Source organism: Cuculus canorus, chromosome 4, assembly GCF_017976375.1.
Source record: "Cuculus canorus isolate bCucCan1 chromosome 4, bCucCan1.pri, whole genome shotgun sequence".
Lineage (NCBI taxonomy): Eukaryota > Metazoa > Chordata > Aves > Cuculiformes > Cuculidae > Cuculus > Cuculus canorus.
This window is the reverse complement of record NC_071404.1, coordinates 49,636,896-49,651,034: the sequence shown is the minus strand read 5'-3', so window position 1 is coordinate 49,651,034 and position 14,139 is coordinate 49,636,896. Positions and strand designations below refer to the sequence as shown.

The window sequence follows — 14,139 nt, the reverse complement described above, 5'->3', positions numbered from 1 at the left end:
TAATTTTTCCTTGGAAGATACACACACACACACAGAGAGAGAGGAAAATAACCTATTAAGCTTCATATTCGTGCAAGAAATTATAAAGAATAGAAAGAATGACTATATACACCACTGAAATGAAGGAGCTATTGAACAGTACATAGTAACATTATGGAAGGACATATTTTTAATAGTATAATAGTATTACAGACAGAATAGTGGACATGTAAGTACTGTGAAATGAGCTACAGCTGTTTCTAATACAGGACTGAAGGCCAAGCTGAGGCCTTCTGTCAAATTTGGGACAGAAAATGGTATATTGCTAGTGATCCAAACCCAAAACCGAAAAAAGCACACCAAATAAACCTGCTAGACTAAGAAGGCAGTCCACAGTCCATAGGAATTCTTTAAATCCAGGAATAAGCTGAAGTAGAACTTTGTTGGCTACTAGATTAGCAGTTATGACAGGAACAGCAATCACAGTGGCCTTCATTTTTCTTTTATTAATAGAGTACTATTAGCGCTGTAAAGAATTTTATAGCCTTACAAATGTGATAATTCACTTGTTTCTTCTATATTTGAACCAAAGTAATACTAATGATTTTGGCCTTTGAAGACTAAGACACTAATTCAGGTATGCTACAGGGAAAATAAAGCAAAGATGAGGAGTGTTTTATTACATTCTTACTTGAAACACTGTGATGGACAATACACAAACATATATGTAATACAGCTAAAAGAACATAGCAGAACGAAAAGCTGAAGAGAATGAAAGAAAATAAAAATAGGCCAAATTTTAATTCTGGAAATTACTATTTTCTCACTAAGAACAAGCAGAAAAATGCTTGGATGCAAAATTACTTTGATGCTCAGGAAACAGTGCAATAAGGAATTTGCAAAATACCAAGGCTGAATGGATTATTTTTGTTCCCTGCAACACAGTATAATTTTTGCACATACCATTTTGATATTAAATGATCTGAAGAGATGTTCTCACTTAATTATTAGCACAGTATCTAATCAAATAGCTTCAACCTACAATTCTCGTGAAGTGATTAAAGAACCTAAGAAAAAGTAATATGCCTTTTGATTGTGACAGATTGATAACAGCCTTAAGACATAAAAGTATCTGTGCTTACTGAAGTGCACCTTGAATTTCTCCAATAATAGCATGACGAAGAGCCAAAGAAATGTAAGATATTGCAATGAAACAAAACAACACAGGCTCATCATAGAATAACATAGGATTTTTATTAACCATTTCTTTTTTGGCAGAAAGGAAAGAAAATCTCTAAGAGCCCTTTATGTTCACTTCAAATATGGAAATGTCTGAATGTGAACTCTACAGTAAAGTTTAAAATTAAACTTCCATATAAATATTAAAAAATAATCTTTTTCCCGCATCAAACATAAAAGCAAAAATAACACCAACTAGAAATAGGAACAAACATCCATTAAATAATAACAATGGAATCCCATAGTACTGTTTTATGAACTGCCATAACTCTTCAAAGTAACCCACAAAAATTATATACCCAGTTATCCGATTTAAAAAACCAGAATGCTGCTTGACATTCTTCAGAGACAACCATGTTTGTATCCAAAGGCTATGTATTTTTCTCAGACAGTGCACTAAGACTGAATCAAGGTTTTCTTGAATATAAGTTACAAAACCTCAAAACAATTAAAAAAATAATATAAAGGGAAATAATCAAAGGATATGGGGTACTGTGATACTAAAATCAAAGATTAGGATTGTGGCTTGAACATTTTTAAATATTAATTAATATTTGCTGTTAAATAATAAAAATTTAACTCATTTATGGCTTTGTAGGGTAAAAACACGAAAATCACCAATGAACTTGTCCAGTCAGATCTTGGATATATTTTATAGCTTTTTTTTCAGAACATAACATAACTTCCCATAAAATGGTAAGTTAGGTACCTTGGGGTAAATATCTTTATTTTTGTAAATTCTGCTCCAAGTTGATTTTTAAGTTGCCTTTTTAAGAGTGCTACTTCTTACAAAAAATATTCTCATTTGTTTCTTATTAAATTTAGGTTACCATCTAAACAACTAACGTTAAAACTTGGACAGGAGTACGTTCATTGAAAATGCTTTCCATTGCCTTATGCAGAACTGCACTCTTTTCAATACTCTTCAACAATGCATTATTTATGCTTAATCCTCAATGGATTCAATAGTGAGTATTTTCCTCCTATTCTCATTTTTGTTACTCTTTTAAAGCCTCTAATTCAAGTAATCTGTATGGTATTGCCAATTATATTTTAAAAATTGTTTTTAATAGTATATAGCAACTGGCCTTGTAGTGTACTATGATTGAAAATAAATGAATGCTTAGCAGCATATAATACAAAAATCAGTGTCTTATTAGTCCTTCAATTTTTATAGTCAGTATTTTAAAAAAATACCACCCTGAACAGCAAGATACCCATAAAAAAAGTGCACCATAAGAAAATTATCAGATATAATGTCCAAATTTAAATACATAAAGCAAATACTTCCATTAAAAAGAAAACTCTAAAGCTCTCTAATGGGTATTGGCAATATTAAAGAACATGTACAATTTTTGAAAACACTCCCATTTTGCCTAATTCTAATTCTCCCCAGACCAGTTTGACTTTCAAATAGTCCAAACTGTGGAGATATTTTTGTAAAAGCTTTCTCATGGAAATCATGGTCCTTCCTCAGAAAGCAAAAACCAATATCATGACGCTATTAACTAAATGTAGCTCTCAATGTAGGGTCCAAGTCATGACTCTCTTCAAAGTTTCCTTGTTGTTTAAAGTACACTGATATCTAGCGCAGGGGCATTACCATGGTTGCATGAAATACAATTATACAAACCTACCTCAGATAGAAAATGACTACACAAAGTGCAAGGCTTTAGGGATACAATCTTTTTTTTTTGTCAAAATTGTTTCTGTGTTACAATGCAATTATGTTGTTCTGCTTACACTTATCCTTCAGATAAAGATAACACCCTGGTAATAAAAAGATGTAAATTCACACAGGTGCTGTTTGATCAAAAAATTGAAGTACCCTTATCCATTCTTTGTGATCATTTTATCTCATTTCTTGTTATTCCAAGAGATTTATTTTATAAATATTATTTCAGTGCATTTCACAGAAAATGGCTACGTATCACCACCCTGGAATAGAAAAAGAGCTGTCAATCTGTCACCCTTTACCCTTCTATTAGATTTTTCCCAGCTACAAAAACATCTGTTCTCCACTTACACAGATTATATTTTATAGACTGTTGATCCTTTTGCTTAAACATCAGATGCATCACTGATTAAGGACTTCTATTGCTTATAGTCTCCTTTTAATATTGATCATCCCTACACAAAATCTGTAGAGTATGTACAAATCATTTTAATTTTTTTCACATTCTCAACCATGTGAAAAAATATATAGATTTTTTTAAAAAATTAATGGTTTAGAAAAATTAATGGTCTGATATTATAGCTGGACAAGGGACTTGAGTAGGAGGGCTGTTTCTTATCTTTTCTACTTATCTGAAGTTTTGAAGAGTATTTATATGTAGATATAAGTAAAAATACTTTTTATACATCGTACCTTTCAAACAATAAATACGAATTACATTGCTTGTGTTAGAATAAATATTATTTGTCAACTTTTCAATGAAGTGGAATTTGATTGTTTCACTTTGATGGGATTGTACACATTTAAAGTTAAGCAGAGAATTCTGAACTCTGATAAAACTAAGATTAGGTAGTCTGTAGTTCATACTAAGACCTCATATAATGACCGCAGTGATAAAATGGAAAAATAAAAATAAATTAAAATTCTGCTACTACTGTTGATGCCCTTATACCTTTAAAAACTACCTTATTAGAGCTTTTTCAGTGTGATAAAAGCAAGCTCAATCATGCAACATATTTGCTTATACAGGTGCTTAGGATATAAGTAAGTTTGAGAGCCCTTTTTCAGTAGATGCAAATCAGCTATAACCACAACTCAGTAACAGAGCTGGAGCCTTCAGAGAGGAAGCAAATTTTCTTCCATGAACATACACTTACTACTCTAGCAGCAGCACAACAGTTCTGGGAGAAAATATTAAATATTTTAATGATCCAATATAACAAAAAAAAAATCCAGTGTAGCCTTTTTAAAGCAGAAGTGGCACTGTGGTATAACCTGTTTGTGTAGTCAGCACAAGTCCAGACTTAGGGGGAAAGTTTCTCAAGTCCAGAGAGACACAGCAAGGGTCACAATACAAAATATAAAGAGATATGTGTTCACCAGAAAAAAAATCTTCTTCGTGGAGTATTTTCTGCATTATAACCTCTATATGGATTTGGAAACCCCACAGATATGTGACACTTGTCATATATATGAGATTCTCACAAATCTTTCATAGTTGAGATCAGTCTGAATAGATTTTCCATCCCCGAGAATCATACAGAGACCTCAGGTAGGTTTATTGTTGCCTTGCTTTCATAAGACCAGGATTACTTTTGTAAAAATCACCAACATCCTCCCTGTGTGTTTCAAATACAGGATTGAGGGCAACAACCTCCCTACTCCCTCTCATATCTAGGATTTGCTGATAATGAAGGTTACACAAATGGAAACTCCAAAGTATGTCACAGCTGAACAAAATGCAAATGACAGCTGTGGTTACTGAGAATCTCAGATTTATATGAAATTTATGCTGATAAAAGTTACTTTTTTTCTTGTCTTTTTGTTAGAAGTGGAGAAATATTTTAAGGATTTTTTTTTTAAAAAAACTGGCCATCAAACATTTCCAAAATATTTCAATAAGTGAGTTCCTTTACCATTAACTTTACAATAACAGAAGATCCTTAAAGAAGAAGTTAATTAAATCCAGACAGTTCCCCTGCACTAAAAATACACTGCAAAACTCAAGCCCCTTAGAGGGGACAGGTATCCCATATCTTTTATATTATAATGAGTTAGTATCATACACATCACAGTGGATATGCTCTCACAACCTGTACAGATCTTCAGTAAGGAAGCAAGATCCAAATAGAGTTTCTTAGGTTAAAAACAGCACATGGCATTTTTTTCTTTAAAACATAAATATCAACAAGATACTTCCTGCAGCTGCTGAAATTTCAAAATACTCTTAGAAGTGCCTTGCACAGCACATGTTAGAGTAAACTCCATTTAAAGGCAGTCATGATCTGCACGCTTTGAGTACGTTCTCCCGAGGCATCTCTGCCAACTTCTTGCTGACTGGAGAACACTAAAATATATCCTGGAAATGATGCTGTGTTTCTCAAGCCTGGGAGAAGACCTCCGCCACTACTTTCAATGTACTTTCTCACTTTATACTGACTACTTTGTCTGGAAGAAGCTTCAAACAGCAAATTCTCTTCCAGAAAAAAAAATATCAGGAGAGAGTGTGGAAGAAAAGAGTCCATAGGACATATATTGTTAATGTGCTCAGATACAGAACTGATGCTTTCAAACCACTACAAACATTTGTGAGCGGACTCCCTTGGATATTTTTCTCCAGGTATTTACTAGTGTTAGAGGTCACTGTTACTCCACTGGACTTCATTTATGACCTGTGTAGATGTACAAAGAGTTTTGCAGGGACTTCTTTTTTTTTTTTGCTTTTGAACTTAAAGTAAAAAACCCAAAAAGTACATTGGCTACAGATTGTGAATTGGCATTTTTTTGCTAGGTCAAATCTTTTTACATCTTTTATGAAAACCAGGAAAGATACCCAAATTCAGAGATCTCCTGCGCATAAACTAAGACTAGTTGTATTAAAAGCAACAATCCCAGTTGTCAGGTGACTTAGCTTAGTCTAGTCTAATTGAAGTCAATATTATACCAATTAAGTCGGTGGAAACATGGCACAAGTTATGCCATATAAGCTACAGTACTAATTTTAAAAAACCTGGTATTATTAGTCTGCAAAATATACTGTGTATTTAAAAGTATTAAGTGAATCAGCAAGGACAGAAATCACTGCTTCCAAACTCACTTTTAGGAAAAGGAAAAATGTCAGGTTTTAGGCAGTGACTGCAATGAACTTGTAGGACAAATATGAATATCCTAGCTAAGCTTTCAAATGCTTATCCAAATTACACATGAACATCATGGTGTGGATATACTCTCTTTCCATATTTCCAGAAAAAAAGACACATATGGAAAGCCCTTCTAACATTTATGTGGATGTACATATTTTGGAATGAAAAGCGACAAAATTAAATGTAACAGTCTAGACTGGAAAAAAAAGGAGTGTATTCCGGCTGTTTAATTTTATGTATAGAGGATCACCCTGTCTTGAAAGTCTAGAGATGATATATCATTTTGGGTGTGGCTTTATTAAATTACTAAAAATATATTTAGGGCACAGATCTACTGTTTCTTTTGCCAAATGATTGTTTCAAAAATGGGACACTGCTTCAAATGGAAACAGCTTTTCTTTGGGGATTTCCTCCTCCTGAAAATGCCCTTTATCACACTAAAAGATAAGGAAGTAAAAAGAAGTAATTTTTACTAGAAACTTCACAGTTATGCTTTGTTGTACAGAAACATATATAAAAAAAAGGAAAACATGTACATCCATGGAAAAATAATAAGTGCCTTTTCCTCTTGGTGTCATGTCTTTGGATATTTACAGCCTTGGAGAAACGTATAAATCATTTTATACATGAAACTCTTAAAAAACTAGAGATTTTTTAGTACAAAGGAATCAATTCACTGCAAGAATGTCCACATGCTGTTTCTTTATGATTTACTATATACACAAGAGGATCAAACAAAAGACCTCCGTTTTACAGTTACTGCTGTACTGTACATTAACATGTGGCTAATACCCTTCCCTGGGTGAGATTTACACTTAGCATTACAAAGAACATAACAATGTTGAAAATTCTGATACAAAACAGCTTCAAGATGACATTTTAAAAATATCCCTCACTTCAATTCAACTGTTTTCTCCAGTTTTTTTTAAGTTTCAGCTTTATAAAAGATTCTCCAAGAAAATAGTAGCATTAAAAATGTTCTTTCTGAAATGTATAGATGTATATTTTTTAATAAAATGTAATCCAAAAGTCCATTTTTCCAGGAAAAAAACAACTATAGATACAGTACATAAGTTGAAATTGAAGAGTGGTTTTGGTTTGGGTTTTTTTTTAATGTAATATAGTACATTTGTATCCTGTGAAAAAACAATCTTGATTACAGTACCTTTTGTTTTATTTACAGATCTGAAATATAATTGCATACATCAGCTCTTGAGCAAGACTGAAACGTATTGTTAGTAAGGACCAATGGTCCTTCCAGTCTGCCAGGACTTTAAGAGATTGGTCAGATGAAGACGTGATCCTGAATAGTAAAATTAAGTTCCTATTATTTTAATTTTTTTTGGTAGACTTTAAGTTATGAGTTTAAATGCAGAACTGGGAGTCTTGAATACCCACAGTTAATTTGGTCAAGTGGTGTTTTCAATTTTTGCACATTCCATTTTGGCAGTAGCAACACACATACAAACAAGAAGAAATTTGGCAAATGTTTTTGATTCTTATGTATCCAGCTCTGCCTACCCAAAATTACCACTACAGAATATTTAGACAAAACCTACTCTCTTCAACATCAGATAACGTCATAAAATTTGCTCTAACCAAGTTAAAATCCTCAATAAATAGAATCCTGAAAGTTCAGGCTGCTAAAATGGCTTTGCAGAATACATGCTGAGCACATAGTCTCTTGTTTTCGTGACCCAATCAATCCTTGTATTATCTGAATATTTTGTAGTAAACCAGATATATTTAACATTAGGTAAAATTTGTATCATTAATTCATTTCATATGCCCTATGAGACTTACCTTGTAAAGGTTACAGCATGTTTAATGGCCACAAAACCTTCATTTTTCATTATATGCTACTGCAGTTAAATGACACTGGTTTGTTTCTTTATGTGAAAATGTTGTTGCACTCTTGTCTTCTATTATTAATTACCAGTTAAACAGAGAGGTGATTTGTCTCAGATCTGCCTTAATTATTCATGCACGAGCCAGATTATCCATAAACTACTAACTATATGTCTTATCATCATTTGGATTAGCCTCCTTCATAGTGTTTGTAAACTAAGTGTAAAGTTTAGTATATGCCACATGTTTAGAGTAACTTGACTGAGATGCCTGTCTTCAAGCCCTTTTGAAGGGAAAACAGGATCTTTTGTTACGGACATGTCTACAGCTTCTATGGTGTGATCAGATAATTTCATATTCCCGGCTGCACGTTGGGTAGCATTAGATTCATCTCACTTGTGTCTAATACATTAAGATTAGCAAACCCGCTCAGTTGGTATAAACCAGGTCATTAAGTGCAGATGATACAGTCTACAGAAATTACGGCTTACAAGGGTAATTTGGACTGGGTAATAAGCAAAGTTCTCTTCAGTCTTTCACCCATTTTTTTGTTTTGGAAGTGTAATGAAACTATGTGATGCATTACACAGCACAGAATGTCGCATTGCGTTGTCAGTGATATAGTGCCTGTAAAGCACAAACATCGCAACTGGAAATGTCCTCACGGAACAAAAACATTCAAACCAATGTAGGTAAATAAAGGTGGGGAGAAGGAAAGGAAGGTTGAGGAACCCAGTTGATATTCTCCCTTTGGGACCAAAGTAGTGACTGAAATACCTGGTAACCCTCTACGAACATTGCTGTTAGAGGAAAATCAGTCACTTCCTCTACATATGGCGTAAGGCATTGACAAAATACATATAATAGGAAGCATACCTCTACAAGTCAGCAAATTTCATCGTATTTAAAAAAAAAAAAAAGTGTAAAAAGAGGGTCCTCAAAGATTTCTGACTCCTTATTTCCCTAGTCTCTATGAAATTCAAGAGAGTATACTAATTACTTATCTATTCATTCCTCACATCTACGTTAACAGTAACATTATTAAACAGACACAGCATTATTTAAGATCACTTTCAAGAACTTCAGGGAATGATAGCGGCTTATAGAGAAAAAAAATAAATAAAATGTAGCCAATATTGGACTAGCAATGCCAGCCAAATAGTCCCATTTATCATACCCATGGTGCCTTTCGCATGACAAATCAATCCAGTTATTTAACAATCTAGTTCATCCTTTTGCCACAGTCCCAGATGGGGAAGTATGGAACCTACAGACAACATTAATTTTTACTTTATTCTTTTTCAAGTGAAAGTAGCAGCAGATGAAAAATGAAGACTGATAGCAGGTGAGCTCACGTCCCTCTTTAATTAGCTCTCCTTCCATGGCAAAAATACAAGCACCTTATTACCCATCTTGCTGACCTAAAGTCTGTAGCTCTGCTGTGTGTAAATTGTGGTGAAGGAATACATTTTTTCTGCTGTACATGTGTAAAGAGATGGGTCCCCTTGGAGGTTGTCCGAGTCTCCCTGTGAAAGTGGTATGCTGCCGAGGCACAGCAGTTTGGTCTTTTGGAGCTCCTGAGAAAATTGGGTAGCTGTCCGCCTTGGATGCTGGCTTTGCTGTACTTGGTGCTGTGGTGGTCAATCCATTCTGTGTGACTTCTGAAGCAAGGGTTTCATATGTGCCTCTAGTATGCTTGATAACTTCCACGATCTCCTTCTCTTTCAGGAGGTTACTCAGACACAAACCGGACAGCTGACAGCTCTTGCTTTCATAGGCCGTTGCTTGGTTGCCTGGTGAGTATCTAAAAGGGTCCTCGGTGGGAGTATGTGCTGACTTTCTGTCCCTTGTGCTGAGATTTTGGTTCACCATTCTGTTTGGAAACGTAGCCTGCAGAAACAAAACAAACCAAAAAGTTGTTAGTAATAGAACATAGTACAGAAACGGTGTAAGATATAAACCATTTCTTACTACAGATGTACAGCACATGGGGCTGACACATTAAAATGAAAGGTGAATCTCAAATGCTGGTAAAGCTCCCAAAGTACTACTAGCATAAAATAGAAATATTGTTCCTTTGTATTTAACAAAACTAATATTGAAAAATGTTTATTATAGGTAATCTTATATCCATTTTCTTTAAAAAAAAAATTGTTTAAATCAAAGGAGAAGAATTTTTTTCAAGAACATAATAAATTGATAAAAAGGTTCCACAACTTCAAAACAGATTTTCAAAAGCATTTCACATGATGAAAAAACAAGAATTTTGAATGCATAGAGTTCAACTCTTAATACACTCAAATACTTAGAAAATTGAAAAAACATCTTTTGTGGTACTTTGTTGTGTACTTATGGGTTAAATAAATGCTAAAATGATCTGCCAGAGCAGAGCAAGAATTTTATTTCAGCTGCCTGGAAAAAATACAATGTACAAAGGATTCCAGTACATTAGCAACTTTTGATGCTTTGTGAGCATGCATACATTTGTATTTATTTAAATAAGGGGAATTTATCTGTATATGGCAAGCCAGACCACTGCAGATTTCCAATGTGCACTTAGCGTAATGCTCCATTTTGTCCTCCACAGAACACTTGGCTGGGGAGGATATGATAGGGCTGTGGGACCCTCTTTGATCTTTTCTCATAGGGCTCATCTTCTAGACTCCTAGTCATTGATGCTTGTCTTCTCTAAGGTAATTCCCTACCACTACCACACAGAAGTACTATTAATCCTGTGAAGGACTTCTTCACCTGCTTCTTTTTAATTCATTCCAGTATAAAGACAGTAATTTTATTTTACAACAGCATGACATTGTTCACTCTTGTCCATCAGGTTGTCCACAACAGCTCCAAGATTTTTTCCTACAAAATTCTTAAAAAAGTTTTTCAGCTGATTATTGTCACATAGGCCTAATTCTTCATTTGCCTCTGCTGGATTTCATAATTATTCCTCTCATCATTTATCTATTCTATCAAGATCATTCTGAATTTCACCTTTAAACATTTATGTTTTCCATCCTGCCCAGCTTCATCTAATCTGTAAATTTAATAATTCCCTAGACTATCATACAGGTAATAAATGAATAGTATCAAATACTATAAAAACCTACTTAGTCTAGCCTTCCGGTTAAATGTTGGGCTATTGGTCAGTAATTTCCAAGGACAATTTTCCAATTTTTTCTGTATTTCTTTCATGTAGTTCACATAGTTTGTTTATAACAGTATCAAAAGCCTTACTAAAAGCAAGAAATCTAACATCTACAACTTTTCTCCTAGCCAGAAGGCCTGTTACTGTGCTATTGAATGAAATTAGATTGGTTTGGCCATTGATTTGGTTTGTAATCAATGTTGGCTCTTGTTCATCTCAATTTTTTGTAAGTGCTTATAAATAGTTCGATTATTTGCTTCAACTTTTTGTCTGAAATTTGAAGTTAAATTAATGGAAAACATTACAATATATTTAAGGTTAATCGTCAGCAGTGACAAAAGAAGACACTGATACTGCACTGTGGACAGTATATGCTTATTTTATAAAATGCCTTAGAGGTTTTTCATGGTAGAATACACTACTCAGTAAGAAGTCTTGGAATTAAGAACCATTTCTGTTCTTAGAACTGCTATTGAAGTGTCAGCAAAAGCATAAAATTTATCTGTTTAATCAGCAGTTACCCTTGTTCAGTCTTCATTTAGTGAGATTATTCAGTCATAAACAGCATGAGATGTGAATAATCGAACTTTAAACAAGTTGCTGCAGATGTTTGTAGCATTGAATATAGAGGCCACTTCCAGTGAGAAACATGACCATTGCTGGAGGTCTTGGACACAAGCTGGTTTATATTCTAAGAATGGCTTAGCAGTTACTTCTGTATCTTGAAATAGAATTAAAAAATACCCCATCCAACTTCTTGCGAAAAAAATCTTACAGAATTAGTTATATTAAGAAGGTATGTTTTAAAGCAAATGCAGAAGAATCAACAGGTTTTAAAAATGAAGAGTGCAGAAACATGTTCAAAGCAAGGCATAATGTTGAAACTGGGTAACATAAAAGGTACAAGGCATGATTACATGATTTTTTTTATACTGCTGTTTTAACTTGATCTTGATTAAGTGTTCTGTTTTGAATATCTGGCACTAGGGTGGTTCTTTCATCTTCATTATCACAGTTATATCTCACATGAAACATTTTCATTTAAAAAATACATGCTGGGTTTGTAGAACTCCAAAACATTTGCTTCTGGTTGTCAGCCAAGGGGGAGAGACAGTGTATGTGTATGTATCAATAAATATTTAATAGTAAATATATGGTGAGTGAAGTGAAGTTTTGTGAAGCTGTAACTTGCTGAAATTCCCCTCCTACTGAATAATTAAAAACATAGTAGGTGGTGACAAATTACAACCTGATTTACCTAACTTTAAAACGTCAATAGAAATTTAGAATATGCCACCACTATTCTCAGATATTGGTTTGACCCTGTTTCTAGCAATAAGAGAAGAGACAGGTGGTTAACAAGGAAAAGCAGATTCATTCTATCAGACGCATAGTTAGTCATGAAATGAAGAGAGATTTTAATAGAAACATTGCCAAAGAGCAATGGTGTCATTGCTATTGAAGAACAGTTTCTCATCAGGCAAAGAGATAACAGCGGTCAGACAGGAGTCAAAAATCAACAAGAAATCCTCTCCCCTCCCCAAATGACATTCTTCTTCCCCGAAAATATTGTCAATAAAAAGTCCAATGCTGCTTTGAATTTTATATAAGTTATTCTTTTCTATAATTCAAACAATCTTATAAAAAATTACAGCATACAGAGTTGAAAATTGTTTATCTTGTTCTTCATTTGCTGAATTCAGGTAATTTAGCTTGAAATAATCTAGTCCAACTGAGTTTTCTTTTTGGCCTATGTTACACTTACTTAGAGTACTCATGATCTGGTCAGAATAAGAAAAATATCCCGGAATGAAATCCAGAAAAAACCGCACATGCAGCACTAACAAGAAAAATGCCCTTTTTTTTTATATCTTCCTGTAAATGTTTCATATAAAAATTTCTGCAGTGGACTTTTAGGTACCAATTGCATTCTATGACTATTAGATGTGAGTTACTAAAGCCACAATCCCAACACATCTGTTTGCCAATTTGAAGGCTGAGACCTTGTCCAAAGCTGAAGGTGGCTTCTTGCCAGTCGTCTTCCAGCCCAGCCTAGAGCAGCTGCAGGGCTGCTGTAAACTGCTACTTGGCAATACTCCAAGGAGCCAACATGCCAGCTGGTAACTGCTGAAGCAAAAAATCCATTCATCTCTTTCCCTTTTATTTTTCAGTAGCTCAGGTAGAACCAACAACTTCCCTGCCCCAGTGTAGTGGGTCTGGCTGAGATGGCATTAATTTTCCTCACAGCTCATAGTGCTGTGCTTTGTGTTGGTAGTTAGAAAGGTGTTCATAATACTCCAGGGGTTTGGGTACTGCTGAGCAGCATTTGCAAAGCACCAAGGCTGTCTCTCCAACGCTCCCTCCTTGCCAGTAGGTTGAGGGTGGGCAAGATCTGGGGAGAGACATAGTCAGGGCAGCTGACTCAAACTGACCAAAGGGATATTCCATACCATATAATGTCTGTTCTGCGATAAAAGCTAAGAGAAAGGAGGAGGAGGGCGTGCATTCGTTCTTATGGTATTTGTCTTCCAGAGCAACCACTAAATGTACTGAAGCCCTTCTTCCCAGAAAGTGGCTGGACGTCGCCTGCTGATGGGAAGTAGAGAGTAAATCTTTTATTTTCCTTTGCTTCTGCATGCAGTCTTTGCTTTTCCCTTATTAAACTGTATTTATCTTGACCCATAATTTTTTTTCCATCTCATTTTCTCCTCCCCCTATCCTGTTGAAAGGGAAGTGACAGAGCAGTTTGGTGGGTACCTGGGATTCAGCCAGGGTCAACAAACCACACCTAGAAATCCCCAAATGCCAGAATCATAGAATCACCAGGTTGGAAAGGACCCATTGGATCATCGAGTCCAACCATTCCTAACACTCCCTAAACCATGTCCCTAAGCACTTCATCGACCCATTCCTTAAACACCTCCAGGGAAGGTGACTCGACCACCTCCCTGGGGAGCCTGTTCCAGTGCCCGATGACTCTTTCTGTGAAGAATTTTTTTTCTGATATCCAGCCTGAACCTCCCTTGGTGGCGCTTCAGGCCATTCCCCCTTGTCCTGTCCTCAGCCACTTGGGAGAAGAGGCCAGCTCCCTCCTCTCCACAACCTCC

General features: G+C 35.0%; 1 protein-coding gene across 8 annotated transcripts in view; it reads right to left on the bottom strand.

The window, feature by feature from the left end:
• Positions 1 to 883: 883 nt before the first annotated feature.
• Positions 884 to 14,139, bottom strand: part of CCSER1 (coiled-coil serine rich protein 1) — a 695,806-nt gene continuing 682,550 nt past the window's right edge. For 5 of the 8 annotated variants that reach the window (XM_054065343.1, XM_054065342.1, XM_054065341.1 and 2 more), the window contains one exon: positions 884 to 9,774. In XM_054065343.1, the coding sequence (XP_053921318.1) occupies positions 9,289 to 9,774 (486 nt within the window). In that variant the 3' untranslated portion in view covers positions 884 to 9,288. The remainder of the gene's footprint in view (positions 9,775 to 14,139) is intronic. The other 3 variants (XM_054065345.1, XM_054065347.1, XM_054065348.1) reach the window with 3 other exon arrangements.